Source organism: Hemitrygon akajei, chromosome 20 (genome assembly GCF_048418815.1).
Source record: "Hemitrygon akajei chromosome 20, sHemAka1.3, whole genome shotgun sequence".
NCBI classification, from domain to species: Eukaryota; Metazoa; Chordata; class Chondrichthyes; order Myliobatiformes; family Dasyatidae; genus Hemitrygon; species Hemitrygon akajei.
The window spans coordinates 42,093,169-42,109,038 of NC_133143.1; the positions used below are offsets into that span (position 1 = coordinate 42,093,169).

The window sequence follows — 15,870 nt, forward strand, 5'->3', positions numbered from 1 at the left end:
TTATGCTCCCCAGTGGTTCCTCCATTATTATTACTTTGTAACAGTGATTCCTTCTATAAAGTGTAGACTGTAATGATACAGTTATCAGAATACACTATCTATATTACCAATAACCATATTCCTTTGATCATTTTTATGCTATTTATCTTTCTCTTTTTCTTAGAGATAAGGATGCTCTATGGCAGAAATCTGATGCATTGGAATTTGAACAGAAGCTCCGCACTGAAGCCCGATGGCTTGGTGACAAGGAAGTTAATTACTGCCTGGATTGTCAAAGTCAATTTACGTGGTGGCTACGACGACATCACTGCAGGTATAGCTGAAAAATATGTATAAGATATTAAAACAAAAGGCACAGTCCACAATATTGATTTGGATCTCTTGTTTTTAAATAAAACAGCATTAGAATTATTTTACCCATTCATTTTGTTGGTTAGAAAATGTTAATGTGATGAGGGACTGTTCCTACTGTATTCAGTTTGTCACCCATTTCCCCATTTTCTAACTTGTGACAAACTTAAAACAGCAGGAAGTTCTCGCCTAGGTTATCTTCTGGAGAGTCAAGGTACTTCACTGTGTTGTAGAGTCTTAGAGCGCTACACCATAGAAAGAAAAGTAAAAGAATGTCATCACTTGGAATTTACTCCACCCCCCCCCCCCAAACGTGGAATACTGTATATTGCCATTTCTTCACCACTACCAGCTGAAAAGCCCTTGCAGCATCTTCAGTACATCACGCCTCAAGGACAGCTGTGGTTCAAGAAGGCAGGTCACTATCAACTTCTCAAAGCAGTTCTAGTATTTAGAGCATGATGATCTAGACCAACAGCAATCTATTTCAGATTGAAACCATGTGTAATTTGGAGTGGAACCTGCAGATGGTGGTGGTGCTCTGAAGCAACTCTTCCTTGCCTTCTTTGTTGGGAATGATTGCAAGTTTGGGAAACATTGACAGATTAGTCAGAGTAACTAACTGCAGAGTATTTTCTTGATGATACACTTAACAGTCACTATGTGTCAGTAGTGGAAAGAGCGAATGTTTGGGATGTTTCATGTAGGTTCATTTGTTCAGGTTAATGTCCAGACAACAGGAAAATATTCCATCATGGTCCTAACTTGTGCTTTATAGATGATGGGAAGGCTTTTGCATGTTGAATCATTCACTGCAGAGTACCTACACTTTGACCTGCTTTGACATAAGGGTAGGTTATTTGAATCCATGCTGGATTTGGGTGAATGAGTGCTGATTCATAGTACAGGTCCACAATCCCTCATCCGAAATTCTGAAATCTGAAAAGCTCAGAAAACCGAAGTTTTTATCATGGAGTTTGGAGCGTGTCGTAACATGGCTTGTTTGGCGTACTAATAGCTGACGTCACTCAGGTGGCCGCCAGCCATCAGTTGTGGCTCAGCACTCATACTAGTTACATGTGCATTTGCTGTTTGTTGATATTTTGTGTTCACTGTTGACTTTGTGTTTAATTTCACTGTGAAAATGTCAAAAAGAGCTGCAGATACCCCAATGGGTAACAATGAGAAAAAGAGAAGGACACATCTATCATTATCAGTAATGCAGAAAGTGGAGTTATTACAGAACAACGTGCATTTATGAGTGAGCAGGAGATTGTGGCAGTTTACTCAGTTAAAGAGAGAATGCTTAGACATAAACCTATGTTAATGAAACAAATGACACTTGAAGAAGTCTTTAAAAATGCCGTCTGTCATAGTGCCGCTTCATAACTTGAGAATCCTGTTCCTGGCCCATCAGGAGCCTGTAGAGTATTTAGCTTTGTTTTCCAGACGTAATGCAACTTAACTAGAGGTACCTGTACGTACTTAGCTTAGTTTGAACCTGTATATGTCCTAGAGTACTTACGTTCTACATTTATTTCAATAAGTCATTTACTATGTGTTTGATTCGGTTCGTTTGAAGCTGTATATTTTTATGTTTTATTGAATGTTTTTGTTGGAAATAAAATGTAGTATTGTATTTATGGTCTATAATTATCCCACTATTTCATTTATCAGTATATTACTCTATAAATAAACTGTAATAGTATTTGTAAAAGAGCGCAGATTGGGAAAACCTGGAAGTTTTCTCTCCAGCACTTGTTGTTTGAGCATGTACAGACCTTTTTCTTGTCATTATTCCCTAAACAGTACAGTATAACAGCTATTTACATTGCATTTACATTGTATTAAGTATTATAAGTAATCTAGAGATGATTTAAAGTATATGGGAGGATGTGCATAGGTCTGGAACTTCCCCGGGTCCTAAAGTCCACCTGCACTGAGCCAGGTTAATTATCAATATAATTATCAATTTTCTGAAATCTGAAATGAAACTGGCCCCAAGGAATGACCTTTATATCAGTTTATTGATAAGTGACAGGAGACTGATTAGGTAATAATTGACTGGATTAAATGTATTTGGGTTTGTTTGCCTTTGGTTGTTGAAGTACTGACAGTAACCAGTAGGGGGAGTCAAGAGGAGGAAAATGATGATGGCAACTAAGATGAAACGCACATCTTTTCAATGCTTGAATATTGCAAGGGTCCCGTAAATTTTTTTTTTTGGGTGTGTGTGTGTGTGTGTGTGTGTGTGTGTGTGTGTGTGTGTGTGTGTGTGTGTGTGTGTGTGTGTGTGTGTGTGTGTGTGTGTGTGTGTGTGTGTGTGTGTGTGTGTGTGTGTAAAATAGTGAAACCTAAACAGTTGGGGGGAAAAGCTGCAGACGAACAAAATTCCAATAGTTTGGCTGACACAGTATGAGGATTAAAAGAAGACTTTGCTTTTAAGTTGGAATGATTTGAAAGGATTTTTAGTCCAAATAAATCACAGGTTAAAAAAAAGCCAAATATATTCTTTGGTATTTCAGGACTTAGAAATGTTGTGCTTTTTAAACTTCTGGTAGCACCAAAGAAATTGCTGGATTTGATATGCACAAAACTTAGCTAAATTGTCAAAATATTTCAGGCCCAAGACGATGCTTACTCAGAAGGTTTCAGATTTCATCATTAGCAGCAAGAGGAAAGATAAGGTCTTGTTAACTGTATGACTGCATTGAAGTGTCTGGTAATCGTCTGTGGTTTTAGTGTGTTCTCAGATGATGTATAGATGAGTTTGTCAGTGGTTTGTAAGGGAAAGCTTATCACAAATGACTGTTATCAAAAGACTTGACTTGGCCAGCCTGTGATACTGCTTATCTATAGAGACACTGTACCATGGAATTATTTCCATCATCCCAATCAGGAGTGCTGTTCAAAGAGTCTATCCAGCATCAAGATACAGCAAAAGTGCCAATAGTTGAAGTGGTTCTTGTCCATTTAAATAGCAAAGACATGGTCCTCAGATGGATTTACCTCAAACAATGCCACATTGCACAAGCGGTAACATGCCCGATATTGCCTGTGTAGGAGGGCATATAGAAACGGAAGCTTAGGACATGACCACTGCAGCTTTCACACATTCATATCTTGTCATAGATAGGAAACTGTTGCATGCTGTTGTTGTGCCATTGGTAGTGAATAGATACAGGTCATGTGTCACCTGATATTAATCTTACGTGTTTTAGGTATTGGCTGGGAGAGATCAACTTGAATTGGGCAGAGTTCTTTAGCTTACAAAGCCAAATAAACCATTTCACAGTATGTTCTTTGAGGAATGGTTGGATAGAGATGTTTCTATCTTTTAAGCAGGGCTAGAGGAAAAAAAGATTTCAAATCAAAGATGCCCATGGAACCAGAAATCACTTCTAATTTTGCCAAACTTGGACATATCCTATGCCTTTAATGAAGCAGTTAAGAATGAATGGATTGACTAGAGAGGCATGACGTTGTGGTATGTGAAGAGAGGAGTGACAGACAGCTTCTGTTTTTGTACCAAACCAAGATATGGCAGTGAGGCTGTTTGGTGAGTATAAGGTAATAGAAAGATGTGGCATGAAATTGGAAATAAAACCATTTCCTACAGAAGTGGATCTAAGATCTATCTTGGCAGATAAAGGGTTTATCGGTTGATGTGGAGTTTGAAGTCTGCTTTACAATTTCTACCCTTTCAACAGCACCAGCAATCCTCCAACATACATTGAAGCAGTTTTTGTTTGGACTGGACCATGACATGCGCTTCATGGATAATATTCTGGTCTCTGCATTTAGAGCAACACTACATGAGACCATCAGGGTAGGTAGTGTGAATGGTGGAGCATTAACAATGCAGTGCTGGGCCTTGGATGTTGTTCAACTATGATTTTCAAGTTGAATATAGACATTATTGAGACTATTCACAAACGAGAAAATCTGCAGATGCTGGATATCTGAGCAACACACACAAAATGTTGGAGGAACTCAGCAGGCCAGGGAGCATCCATGGAAAAAACACAGTCGACGTTTTGGACTGAAACCCTTCAGCAGGACTGGGGAAAAAAGGCTGAGGAGTAGATTTGAAAGTTGGGGGGAGGGGAGAGAGAAACATCAGGCGATAGGTGAAATTTGGAGGGGGAGGGATGAAGCATAGAGCTAGGAAGTTGATTGGTGAAAGAGTAAGAAGGCCATGGAAGAAAGAAAGAAAGGGTAGGGGGAGATGCCACCCATTTTGATTCCACTTCCCATTCCCATTTTGATATGTTCATCTATGGCTTCCTACACTGTCGTGATAAGGCCGCACTTAGGTTGGAGGAGCAACAGCTTGTATTACGTTGTAGCCTCCAACGATGGCATGAACAGAGATTTCTCAGACTTCTAGTAATGCCTCCCCCCACCCCCTTCACCATTTTGCACCCCCATTTTCCCTCTCTCATGTTATCTCCAGGCCCACCCATCGCCTCCCCCTGGTGCTCCTCCCCTCCCTTTTTACTTTCTTCCATGGTCTTCTGTCTCTTTCACCAATCACCTTCCTAGCTCTTCTTCATCCCTCCCTCTCCAGGTTTCACTTATCTCCTGCTGTTTCTCTGTCCCCTCCCCCCACCTTTCAAATCAACTCTGCAGCTTTTTTTCTCCAGTCCTTCTGAAGGGTTTCAGCCCAAAATGTTGACTGTGCTTTTTTCCATAGATTTTTTGCGTGGCCTGTGAGTTCCTCCAGCATTTTGTGTGTGTTATTTGGACTATTAGCTGTTTTGACGACTTTGGGGAAAAGTAGATGTACAGGAAGTGGAAATGATGAAGCAGTATTTCAATACCATTATATTGTGGAGCAACTTGTATCATCAAATAGTTATTGCTACAAAAACTAGGAGATATCTTGTCCTTTAAAAAGTTTTCAGTTTAATTAATGAGTAGGCTTAATTTCCTGAAATATGCAAAACTATACTACAAAAGGTGAAAACTTTGAAACCGATTTTTTTATAAGACAAGGATTAATGAATAAAGGTGAGAATTAGAATCAGGTTTATTATCACTGGCATGTGACATGAAATTTGTTAACTTAGCAGCAGCAGTTCAATGCGATACTAATCTAGCAGAGAGAGAAAAGGATAATAATAAATAAAATAAAACATATAGGTATATGGACAGGAAAGGAATGGAGGGTTATGGGCTGAGTGCAGGTTGGTGGGACTAGGTGAGAGTAAGCGTTCAGCACAGACTAGAAGGGCTGAGATGGCCTGTTTCCATGCTGTAATTGTTATATGGTTATATAATAATAAACAAGTAAATCAATTATGTATGTTGAAAAGATTATTAAAATGTGCAAAAACATAAATACTATATATTAAAAAAATGAGATAGTGTCCAAAGCTTCAAAGTCCATTCAGGAATTGAATGGCAGAGGGGAAGAAACTGTTCCTGAATCGCTGAGTGTGTGCCTTCAAGCTTCTGTATCTCCTACCTGATGGTAACAGCCCTGGGTGCTGGAGGTCCTTAATAATGGACGCTGCCTTTCTGAGACACCGCTCCCTAAAGATGTCCTGGGTACTTTGTAGGCTAGTATCCAAGATGGAGCTGACTAGATTTACAACCTTTTGCAGCTTCTTTCAGTCCTGTGCAGTAGCCCCTCCATACCAGTGATGTAGCCTGTCAGAATGCTCTCCACGGTACAACTATAGAAATTTTTGAGTTTATTTGTTGGCATGCCAAATCTCTTCAAACTCCTAATAAAGTATAGCCGCAAGTACGATGTTATGGGAATAACAGAGACATGGCTTCAAGTGGACAGGGCCTGGGAAATGAATATTCAAGGATATACATCTTATCGAAAGGACAGACTGACTGGCAGAGGGGGTGGGGTGGCTCTGTTGGTGAGGAATGATATTCAGTCCCTTGCGAGGGGGGACATAGAATCAGGGGATGTAGAGTCAGTATGGATAGAACTGAGAAATTCTAAGGGTAGAAAGACCAGAATGGGAGTTATCTACAGACCCCCAAATAGCAGTCTGGATGTAGGGTGTAAGTTGAATGAAGAGTTAAAATTGGCATGTCGCAAAGGTAATGATACAGTTGTCATGGGGGATTTCAACATGCAGGTAGACTGGGAGAATCAGAATGGTACTGGACCCCAAGAAAGGGAGTTTGTGGAGTGCCTCCGAGATGGATTCTTAGAACAGCTTGTACTGGAGCCTACCAGGGAGAAGGCAATTCTGGATTTAGTGTTGTGGAAAAGGAACCTGATTTAGGTAAAGGAACCATTAGGAGGTAGTGACCATAATATGATATGTTTTAACCTACAATTTGAGAAGGAGAAGGGAAAATCGGATGTGTCAGTATTACAGTTGAACAAAGGGAACTATGGGGCTATGAGGGAGGAGCTGGCCAAAGTTCAATGGAACAATACCCTAGCAGGGAAGACAGTGGAACAACAATGGCGGGTATTTCTGGGAATAATGCAGAAGGTGCAGGATCGGTTCATTCCAAAGAGGAAGAAAGATCCTAAGGGGAGTAAGGGGCGGCCGTGGCTGACAAGGGAAGTAAAGGGCAGTATAAAAATAAAAGAGAAGAAGTATAACATAGCAAAGATGAGTGGGAAACCAGAGGACTGGGAAGCTTTTAAAGAGCAACAGAAGATAACAAAAAAGGCAATACGCCAAGAAAAAATGAGGTACGAAGGTAAACTAGCCAAGAATATAAAGGAGGATAGTAAAAGCTTCTTTAGGTTTGTGAATAGCAAAAAAATAGTTAAGACCAAAATTGGACCACTGAAGACAGAAAAGGGTGAATTTATTATGGGAAACAAGGAAATGGCAGATGAGTTGAACAAGTACTTTGGATCTGTCTTCACTAGGGAAGACACAAACAATCTCCCAGTTGTAATAGTGGCCAAAGGAACTAGGGTAAAGGATGAACTGAAGGAAATTTATATTAGGCAAGAAACGGTGTTGGATAGACTATTGAGTCTGAAGGCTGATAAGTCCCCGGGACCTGATGGTCTGCATCCCAGGGTACTTAAAGAGGTGGCTCTAGAAATTGTGGACACATTGGTAATCATTTTCCAATGTTCTAAAGATTCAGGAACAGTTCCTGCTGATTGGAGGGTGGCTAATGTTGTCCCACTTTTCAAGAAAGGAGGGAGAGAGAAAACAGGGAATTATAGACCGGTTAGCCTGACGTCAGTGGTGGGAAAGATGCTGGAGTCAATTATAAAAGAGGAAATTACGACACATTTGGATAGCAGTAGAAGGATCAGTCCGAGTCAGCATGGATTTATGAAGGGAAAATCATGCTTGACTAATCTTCTGGAGTTTTTTGAGGATGTAACTATGAAAATGGACAAGGGAGAGCCAGTGGATGTAGTGTACCTGGACATCCAGAAAGCTTTTGATAAAGTCCCACATAGGAGATTAGTGGGCAAAATTAGGGCACATGGTATTGGGGGCAGAGTACTGACATGGATTGAAAATTGGCTGGCTGACAGGAAACAAAGAGTAGTGATTAACGGGTCCCTTTCAGAATGGCAGGCTGTGACCAGTAGGGTACCACAAGGTTCGGTGCTGGGACCGCAGCTGTTTACAATATACATTAATGATTTAGATGATGGGATTAAAAGTAACATTAGCAAATTTGCTGATGACACAAAGCTGGGTGGCAGTGTGAAATGTCAGGAGGATGTTATGAGAATGCAGGGTGACTTGGACAGGTTGGGTGAGTGGGCAAATGTATGGCAGATGCAGTTTAATGTGGATAAATGTGAGGTTATCCACTTTGGTGGCAAGAACAGGAAGGCAGATTACTATCTAAATGGAGTCGTTAGGAAAAGGGGAAGTACAACGAGATCTAGGTGTTCTTGTACATCAGTCAATGAAAGCAAGCATGCAGGTACAGCAGGCAGTGAAGAAAGCTAATGGCGTGCTAGCCTTTATAACAAGAGGAATTGAGTATAGGAGTAAAGAGGTCCTTCTGCAGCTGTACAGGGCCCTGGTGAGACCCCACCTGGAGTATTGTGTGCAGTTTTGGTCTCCAAATTTGAGGAAGGACATTCTTGCTATTGAGGGAGTGCAGCGTAGGTTCACAAGGTTAATTCCCGGAATGGCGGGACTGTCATATGTTGAAAGATTGGAGCGACTGGGCTTGTATACACTAGAATTTAGAAGGATGAGAGGGGATCTGATTGAAACATATAAGATTATTAAGGGATTGGACATGCTGGAGGCAGGAAGCATGTTCCCGCTGATGAGTGAGTCCAAAACTAGAGGCCACAGTTTAAGAATAAGGGGTAGGCCATTTAGAACAGAGATGCAGAAAAACCTTTTCACCCAGAGAGTGATGGATATGTTGAATGCTCTACCCCAGAAGGCAGTAGAGGCCAAGTCTCTGGATGCATTCAAGAGAGAGTTAGATAGAGCTCTTATAGATAGCGGGGTCAAGGGATATAGGGAGAGGGCACGAACGGGGTACTGATTGTGTATGATCAGCCATGATGACAGTGAATGGTGGTGCTGGCTAGAAGGGCCGAATGGCCTACTCCTGCACCTACTGTCTATTGTCTGTCTTGCCTTCTTTATGACTACATCAGTGTGTTGGGACCAGGTTAGATCCTCAGAGATCTTGACACCCAGGAACTTGAAACTGCTCACTCGCTCCACTTCTGACCCCTCTATGAGGATTGGTATGTGTTCCTTCGTCTTACCCTTCCTGAAGTCCACAATCAGCTCTTTTGTCTTACTGACGTTGAGTGCCAGGTTGTTGCTGTGGTAATATTCCACTAGTTGGCATATCTCACTCCTGTACACCCTCTCGTCGCCACCTGAGATTCTACCAACAATGGTAGAAATAGTGGGTGAAAATAAGATAAAGCTCTGTTGTTATGTCTCTGAATGTGCAACAGGCTCATCAGCCAAAGTTCACTAAATATGTGCTTGATACTGTCACTCGAGCTTGAACACCACCTTTGACTCAAGTGTGTGCTTATACTCAACCGTTTCTGTGTTGGAGTTCCCTTGTCCTTGTGGGGTGAAGTAGCCAGTTTCTTCTGTTGCCATCTGTTCAGCACAAGCTATTTTACTCTGATTGGATATTATGTATTACATTATTCTTGTATTACATTCAATAGACTGTAGTTAGTTTTTAGCTGTTTATACTTTGACTTCAACTCTGGATAGGTCAGTATTATGATTTACAACATCTAGCAGGATTTCTGGTAGAGGACTTGAAAATAATATTTTGACTTCTCTGCATTTAGGAATCCATTGGTATATCTCTCAAGTCATAAGACCATAAGCCATAGGAGTAGAAGGAGGCCATTCAGCCCGTCGAGTCTGCTCTGCCATTCCATTATGGCTGATCTCAGATCCCACTCAATCCCATACACCTGCCTTCTCGCATTATTTGATGTCCTGACTGATTAGGAGACTATCAACTTCTGCCTTAAGTATACCCACAAACTTAGCCTCCACTGCAGTCTGTGGCAGAGCATTCCACAGATTTACTACTCTCTGGCTATAGAAAATTACTCCTTACCTCTGTTCTGAAAGAACACCCCTAAATTTTGAGGCTGTTCTCTGTAGTTCTGGCTATCCCCATCCTCTCCACATCCACTCTTATCGAATCCTTTCAACATTCAGTTGTTTTCAATGAAATACCCATGCATTCTTCTAAATTCTATTGAGTACAGGCCCACAGCTGCCAAACGCTTCTCATGTTAACCCCTTCACTCCCGGAATCATCGTCCTTAACTTCCTCAGGTCTTTTTCCAAGGACAACACATTCTTTCAGAGATATGGGGCCCAAAACTGTTGACAATACTCCAAGTGGAGCCTGACTAGTGTCTTATAAAGGCTCTGTGTTATCTCTTGGCTTTTTTTTATTCTATTCCCCTTGAAATAAATGGCAACATTGCATTTGCCTTCTCTACCACAGACTCAACCTGTAAATTAATCTTCTGGGAGTCTTGCACGAGGGCTCCTAAGTGCCTTGGCACTTCTGATGTTTAAACCTTTTCCCCATTTAGATAATAGTCCGCACTATTGTTCCTTTTACCAACATGCATTATCATACATTTCCCAACACTGTTTTCCACCTGCCAATTTTCCCATTCTTCCAGTTTGTCTAGCCCTGCTGCAATCGCATTGCTTCCTTAGCACTACCTACCCCTCCACCTATCTTTGTATCATCTGCAGACTTTGCCACAAAGCCATCAATTCCACTAAGTTATTGACAAACAATGCAAAAAGTAGTGGCTCCCATACTGACCCCTGAGGAGCACCACTTGTCACTGGCAGCCAACCAGAAAAGGCCTCCTTCATTTCCACTCGCTGCCTCCTACCTGTCAGCCATTCCTCTATCCATGCCAGTATTAATGCGGTAGCATCAAAGGATTTTATCTTGTTAAGCAGCCTCAACTGTGGCACCTTATCACATGCATTCTGAAAATCCAAGTAAGTGATATCCACTGCCTCTCCTTTGTCCACACTGCTGTTACTTCCTTGAAGAACTCTTAACAGATTTGTCAGGCTACATTTCCCCTTACAGAAGCTATGCTGACTTTGACTTATTTTATCATTAGTCTCCAAGTACCTTGAAACCTCATCCTTAATAATAGACTCCAGCACTTTCCTAACCACTGATGTTAGGCTAACTGCCTATAGTTTCTTTTGCCATCCTCCCTTCTTAAATTGTGGAGTGACATTTGCAATCTTCCAGTCCTCCAGGACCATGCCAGAATCAAGTAATTCTTGAAAGATCATGACCAGTACATCCATTATCTCTTCAGCAATCTCTCTCTGGACTCTGGGATGTATTCCATCTAGTCTAGGTGACTTAATCTCCTGCAGATCTTTAAGTTTGTCTAGCACTTTTTCCTTTGTAATAGCAATGGCACTCACTCCTGCTCTCTGACACTCACAGAACTCAAGGCGCACTGCTAGTGTCTTCCACAGTAAAGACAAATGCAAAGTACCCATGAAGTTCATCTGCCATTTCTTCGTTTCCCCCATTACTAGCTCACCAGCATCATTTTCCAGTGGTTCAATATCAACTCTCACCTTCCTTTTACTCTTGATATAACTAAAAAAATAAACTTAATATCTCACTTTATATTATTGGCTAGTTTGCCTACGTATTTCATCTTTTCCCATCTTATATCTTTTTAAGTTCCCTTTTGTTGGATTTTAAAAGCTTCCCAGTCATTAAACTTCCCACTCACTTTTGCTACTTTGTATTAAAGGTTTCAAAGATACATTTAATGTTAGAGAAATGTGTACAATATACATCCTAAAATACTTTTTCTTCACAACCATCCACGAAAACAGAGGAGTGTCCCCAAAGAATGAATGACAGTTAAATGAAAGATGCATAAGCAACTGCAAAGCAACAATCCCCCCTCCCCCACCAGCAAAAAAAAGCATTGGCATCCACCACCGAGCACTCAAGTATGCAGCAAAGCATCAGCAAAGACACAGACTTGCAGTACCCCAAAGGCTACTCGTTTACCCGGTATTTGACATACCATAGGTGCTCGCTCTCCCTAATAAGGGAAAAAGAGGCATCTCTGTTTCACAGTGAGAGGGGACACAAACAAACAACTTGGTGATTTACGATGTTAAAAGTCTGTTGCGTTGCTTTTTCTGAGCTCTGTGCCCAAAGAACTTGGGTCTCTGTGCACACAAATGGCAGCCAGCTCGCTGCTTTCCATCCTGTCTCCCACAACACACCGAATCCCTACAGAGGCACTGACCTTCGGTCCGCCCGCCTTCAGAGCCACGAGATCCAGGAACTCCAAAGGTGAGCTAATCTAGGCTGCATCCTTGGCCTATCAAATAACAGCCAGTTGTTGAACCCTGAGAGCTGGTCTCATTCCCATGAAGAACCAAAGTCAATGTGTAACTCCAGGTCAGGGTCTTCAAAAGAACCCTGAAAGAGAAAAATGGAGATATAATTAATGATAAAAATAGAGCTGTTTCTGAAGATGCAAGCAAAGGAGTCGCCATTAGGTGCCATTTTCTCTCCTAACCTCCTCCCTTCCTTGGCGTATATGCCATTTTCTTGGCTTTTATGCAGTCTTCAACTTCCCTTGTCGGCCACGGTTGCCCACCCATGCCATGTGAGAACTTCTTCCTTTTTGGAATATATTTATCCTGCGCCTTGTGAACTATTCCCAGAAACTTCAGCCATTTCTGCTCTGCCGTCATTCTCCTCCAGTCCACCTGGACAAGCTCTTCTCTCATGCCTCTGTAATTCCCTTTATTTCATTGTGATGCTGACACATCTGACTTGCGCTTATCCCTCTCAAGCTACAGTATGCATTCAATCGTATTAGGATCACTGCCTCCTAAGGGTTCTTTTATATGAAGCTCCTTAATAAGATCTCGGTTATTACACAACACCCAGTCTAAGATAGCTTTTCCCCGAGTAGGCTCAAGCACAAGCTGCTCAAAAAAGCCATCGTAGGCATTCAACAAACTCCCTCGCTTGTGATCTGACACCAGCCTGATTTTCCCAGTCCCTTTGCATATTGGAATCCCCCCATTACGATTGTGTCATTACCCTATTACATGCCTTTTTCAGCTATATTTGCAATCTCAACCCCACATCTTGGCTACTATTCGAAGGTCTATATTCCAGTAACTCCCTTGCAGTTTCCTAATTCCACCCACAAAGATTCACCATTCTCTGACCCTGTGTCACCTTTCTGAAGATGTAATTCTACCTTTTACCAATGGAGCCACATCACCGCCTTTGCCTTCCTGCCTGTCCTTTGGATACAAAGTATATCCTTTGATGGTAAGCTCTCAACTATGGCCTTCTTTCAGCCACAGCTCAGTGATGCCCACAACGTCAATCTCGAATTGCGCCACGAGTGTCCACCTTATTCTGAATGCTATGCATCTTTAAATACTGCACCTTTGGTTCAGCATTCTTTTCCCTTTTGAGTTTTGCCTCTGTGGTACCATTTAACTCTTTGCTCTGTCTGCATTTGTACCCAGTCACTGGCTTGTCCGTCCTTAAATTCATGTTACATCCATCATCTACTTATAAACCTGCTAGCCCATCCTCAGCTCTATCATACTGTTTCCGATCCCCCTGCCATATTAGTTTAAGCCACTCCCAACAGCTCTATAAACCTGCCCGCAAGAATACTGGTCTGCCTCAGATTCAGTTGCAACCCATCCCTTTCATACAGGTCCCACAGACCCCAATACAAGTTGCAATTATCCAGAAATCTGAATCCCTGCCCCCTGCTCCAAATCTCCAGCCATGCTTGTGAAAAAAACTACATTTCCATTAACCTCTTTAACAACTTCAAGTCGTCTTAAAGGACTTTGCAGACAATATTTAACTTGCTTGGCCTTAGTTAAACCCAAAGCAAAAATGACAATGGAACCACAATGAGTTTTGAAGATTTCCAGTGTAAGCCTCATTTGACTGGAACAAAGCACCTAGATCATCAGTGGGACTTACTGGCTGTTAAACATGTGGAAACATTTTTAGCAAAGATCTGATCAAGATTAAAATCAGTTTAGAAACATAAGTAATCACTAGTAAGAATGATTTTGAATATTCCCTTCAATAAGAAACAATTTAAGATTTGATATATTGATACTGCAATGTATCCTAGTTCCACCTCGCTTTATTTCCCTGCTCTCTCTTAGATTTGCATAAAATATTTGTCATTGATCCCTTTGCAATCTACAAAAAATAGAAGCATAGTTTACAGTAGTCAGTTAATCTTCTAACCTATCTTATGTGAGAGGAGGAAATAGAAGTACACTGGAAAACCCAGTCTCAGAGTTTGTGTCAAAACCACATAGTATGTCCTTAAGGTCAGAATAGCTGAATATATGTTAATCATGCATATCTGTCAGATATTGTCATCAGTTATCGAAGTATCATGTTATAAAACTATGCCATTGTATTTATGCCATTGGTTGTAATTTTGAAATATCACCTATTATTTCAGCTTTCTGGATTGTATTATTTGCCAGTATTCTATTCTATCCACAATACCACCTTATCTTTGTATCACCTGCAAACTTAGTAATACTACGTTGGTATTGGGTTTGCTGACTGTGAAGTTCTAAACTCAAAGACCTCAAGCCCTATCAGATATAAGTAGTCTCGAACACTCTAAGGTTCAAAGGTTTATTTTATTGTCAAAGTATAGATGTAAAATACCACATGATACTCATTTTCTCCAGATGGCCATGAAATACCCTTACTAAAGGGAGATTATACTGTAGCTACTCAAACTTCAAAAGCTAGTTTACGTCCCTGTTTCAAAACACAAAAATACAACTGCAGATGCTGTGGATCAAAGAATACGTACACAACGCTGGAAGAACTCAGCAGGTCAGGCAGCATCCGTGAGAAAAGAGTAGCCAACGTTTCGGGCCGAGAGCCTTCATCAGGAATGGGGGGAAGAGAGGGCCGAAGCTCAGTAATAGAAAGACGGAGAGAGGCAGAGATAACAGAGGGTGGGCTCTGATGAGGTAAATGGGTGAGTGGACCGTCTTTATTTTTTTTCTTTCTTTTTTTAGAGGAATAATAGCATGTCTGTAGGGTTAGTACTTTGCTCTGGGTGTCAGATGTGGGAATCCATGGAATCTACCACTCTCCCAGATGGCCACATCTGCGCTCTTGAGAGACTGTGTTAGGGATCTAGAGCTACGGCTTGATGACCTACAGTTTATCAGGGAAAGTTAGCACGCGTTAGATAGGAGGTACAAGGAGTTAGTCATCCCAAGGCTGCAGGAGTCAGATAAGTGGGTGACTGTCAAGGAAGGAACGGGAAGAGCTCAGTTAGTAGAGAGCATCCCTGTGGCCATCCCCCTCAGTAATCATTATCACGTTTTGGATGCTGTTGGGGGGGGGGGGGGGTGACCTGACAGAACCACAGCGATTGGGTCTCTGGCACTGAGCCTGGTTCTGTGGTGCAGAAGTGAGAGAAGATGAAGAATGCGGTAGTCATAGGGGAGTCCATAGTGAGGGGAATAGACAGGAAGATCTGTCAGCCTAATAGAGATACCGGCATGGTGTGATGCCTCCCAGGTGCCGGAGTACGGGATGTCTTAGATCATGTCCAGAGTATTCTGAAGGGAGAGGGTGAACAGCCAGAAGTCTTGGTACGCTTTGGCACCAATGACATAGGTAGAAAAGGGAGGAGGTCCTGAAAAGAGAATTCAGGAAGTTGGGTAGGAAGTTGAAAAGCAGGACCTCCAAGGTAGTAATCTTGGGATTGCTGCCTGTGCCATGTGCTAATGAGTGCAAGAATAGCATAATCAGGCCTATTAATGCTTGGCTGAGAGACTGGTGTAGGGGGCATGGCTTTGGGTTCTTGGATCATTAGGGCCTCTTCTGGGGGAAGTACAACCTGTACAAAAAGGACAAGTTACACCTGAACCCAAAGGGGTCCAATATCTTAGCGGGCAGGTTTAATTGAGCTGTTAGGGAGGGTTTAAACTAATTTGGCAGGGGTATGGGAACTGGAATGATAGGGCTGAGGAAGGGAAA

At 41.8% G+C, this 15,870-nt stretch overlaps 1 protein-coding gene across 1 annotated transcript in view; it reads left to right on the forward strand.

Moving 5' to 3' along the window:
- The window catches only part of LOC140713758 (FYVE and coiled-coil domain-containing protein 1-like), a 223,568-nt gene that overhangs the window by 77,744 nt on the left and 129,954 nt on the right, over positions 1-15,870 (forward strand). Inside the window, exon 12 of the mRNA XM_073024245.1 lies at positions 164-313. Within this exon, the coding sequence (XP_072880346.1) occupies positions 164-313 (150 nt within the window). The remainder of the gene's footprint in view (positions 1-163; positions 314-15,870) is intronic.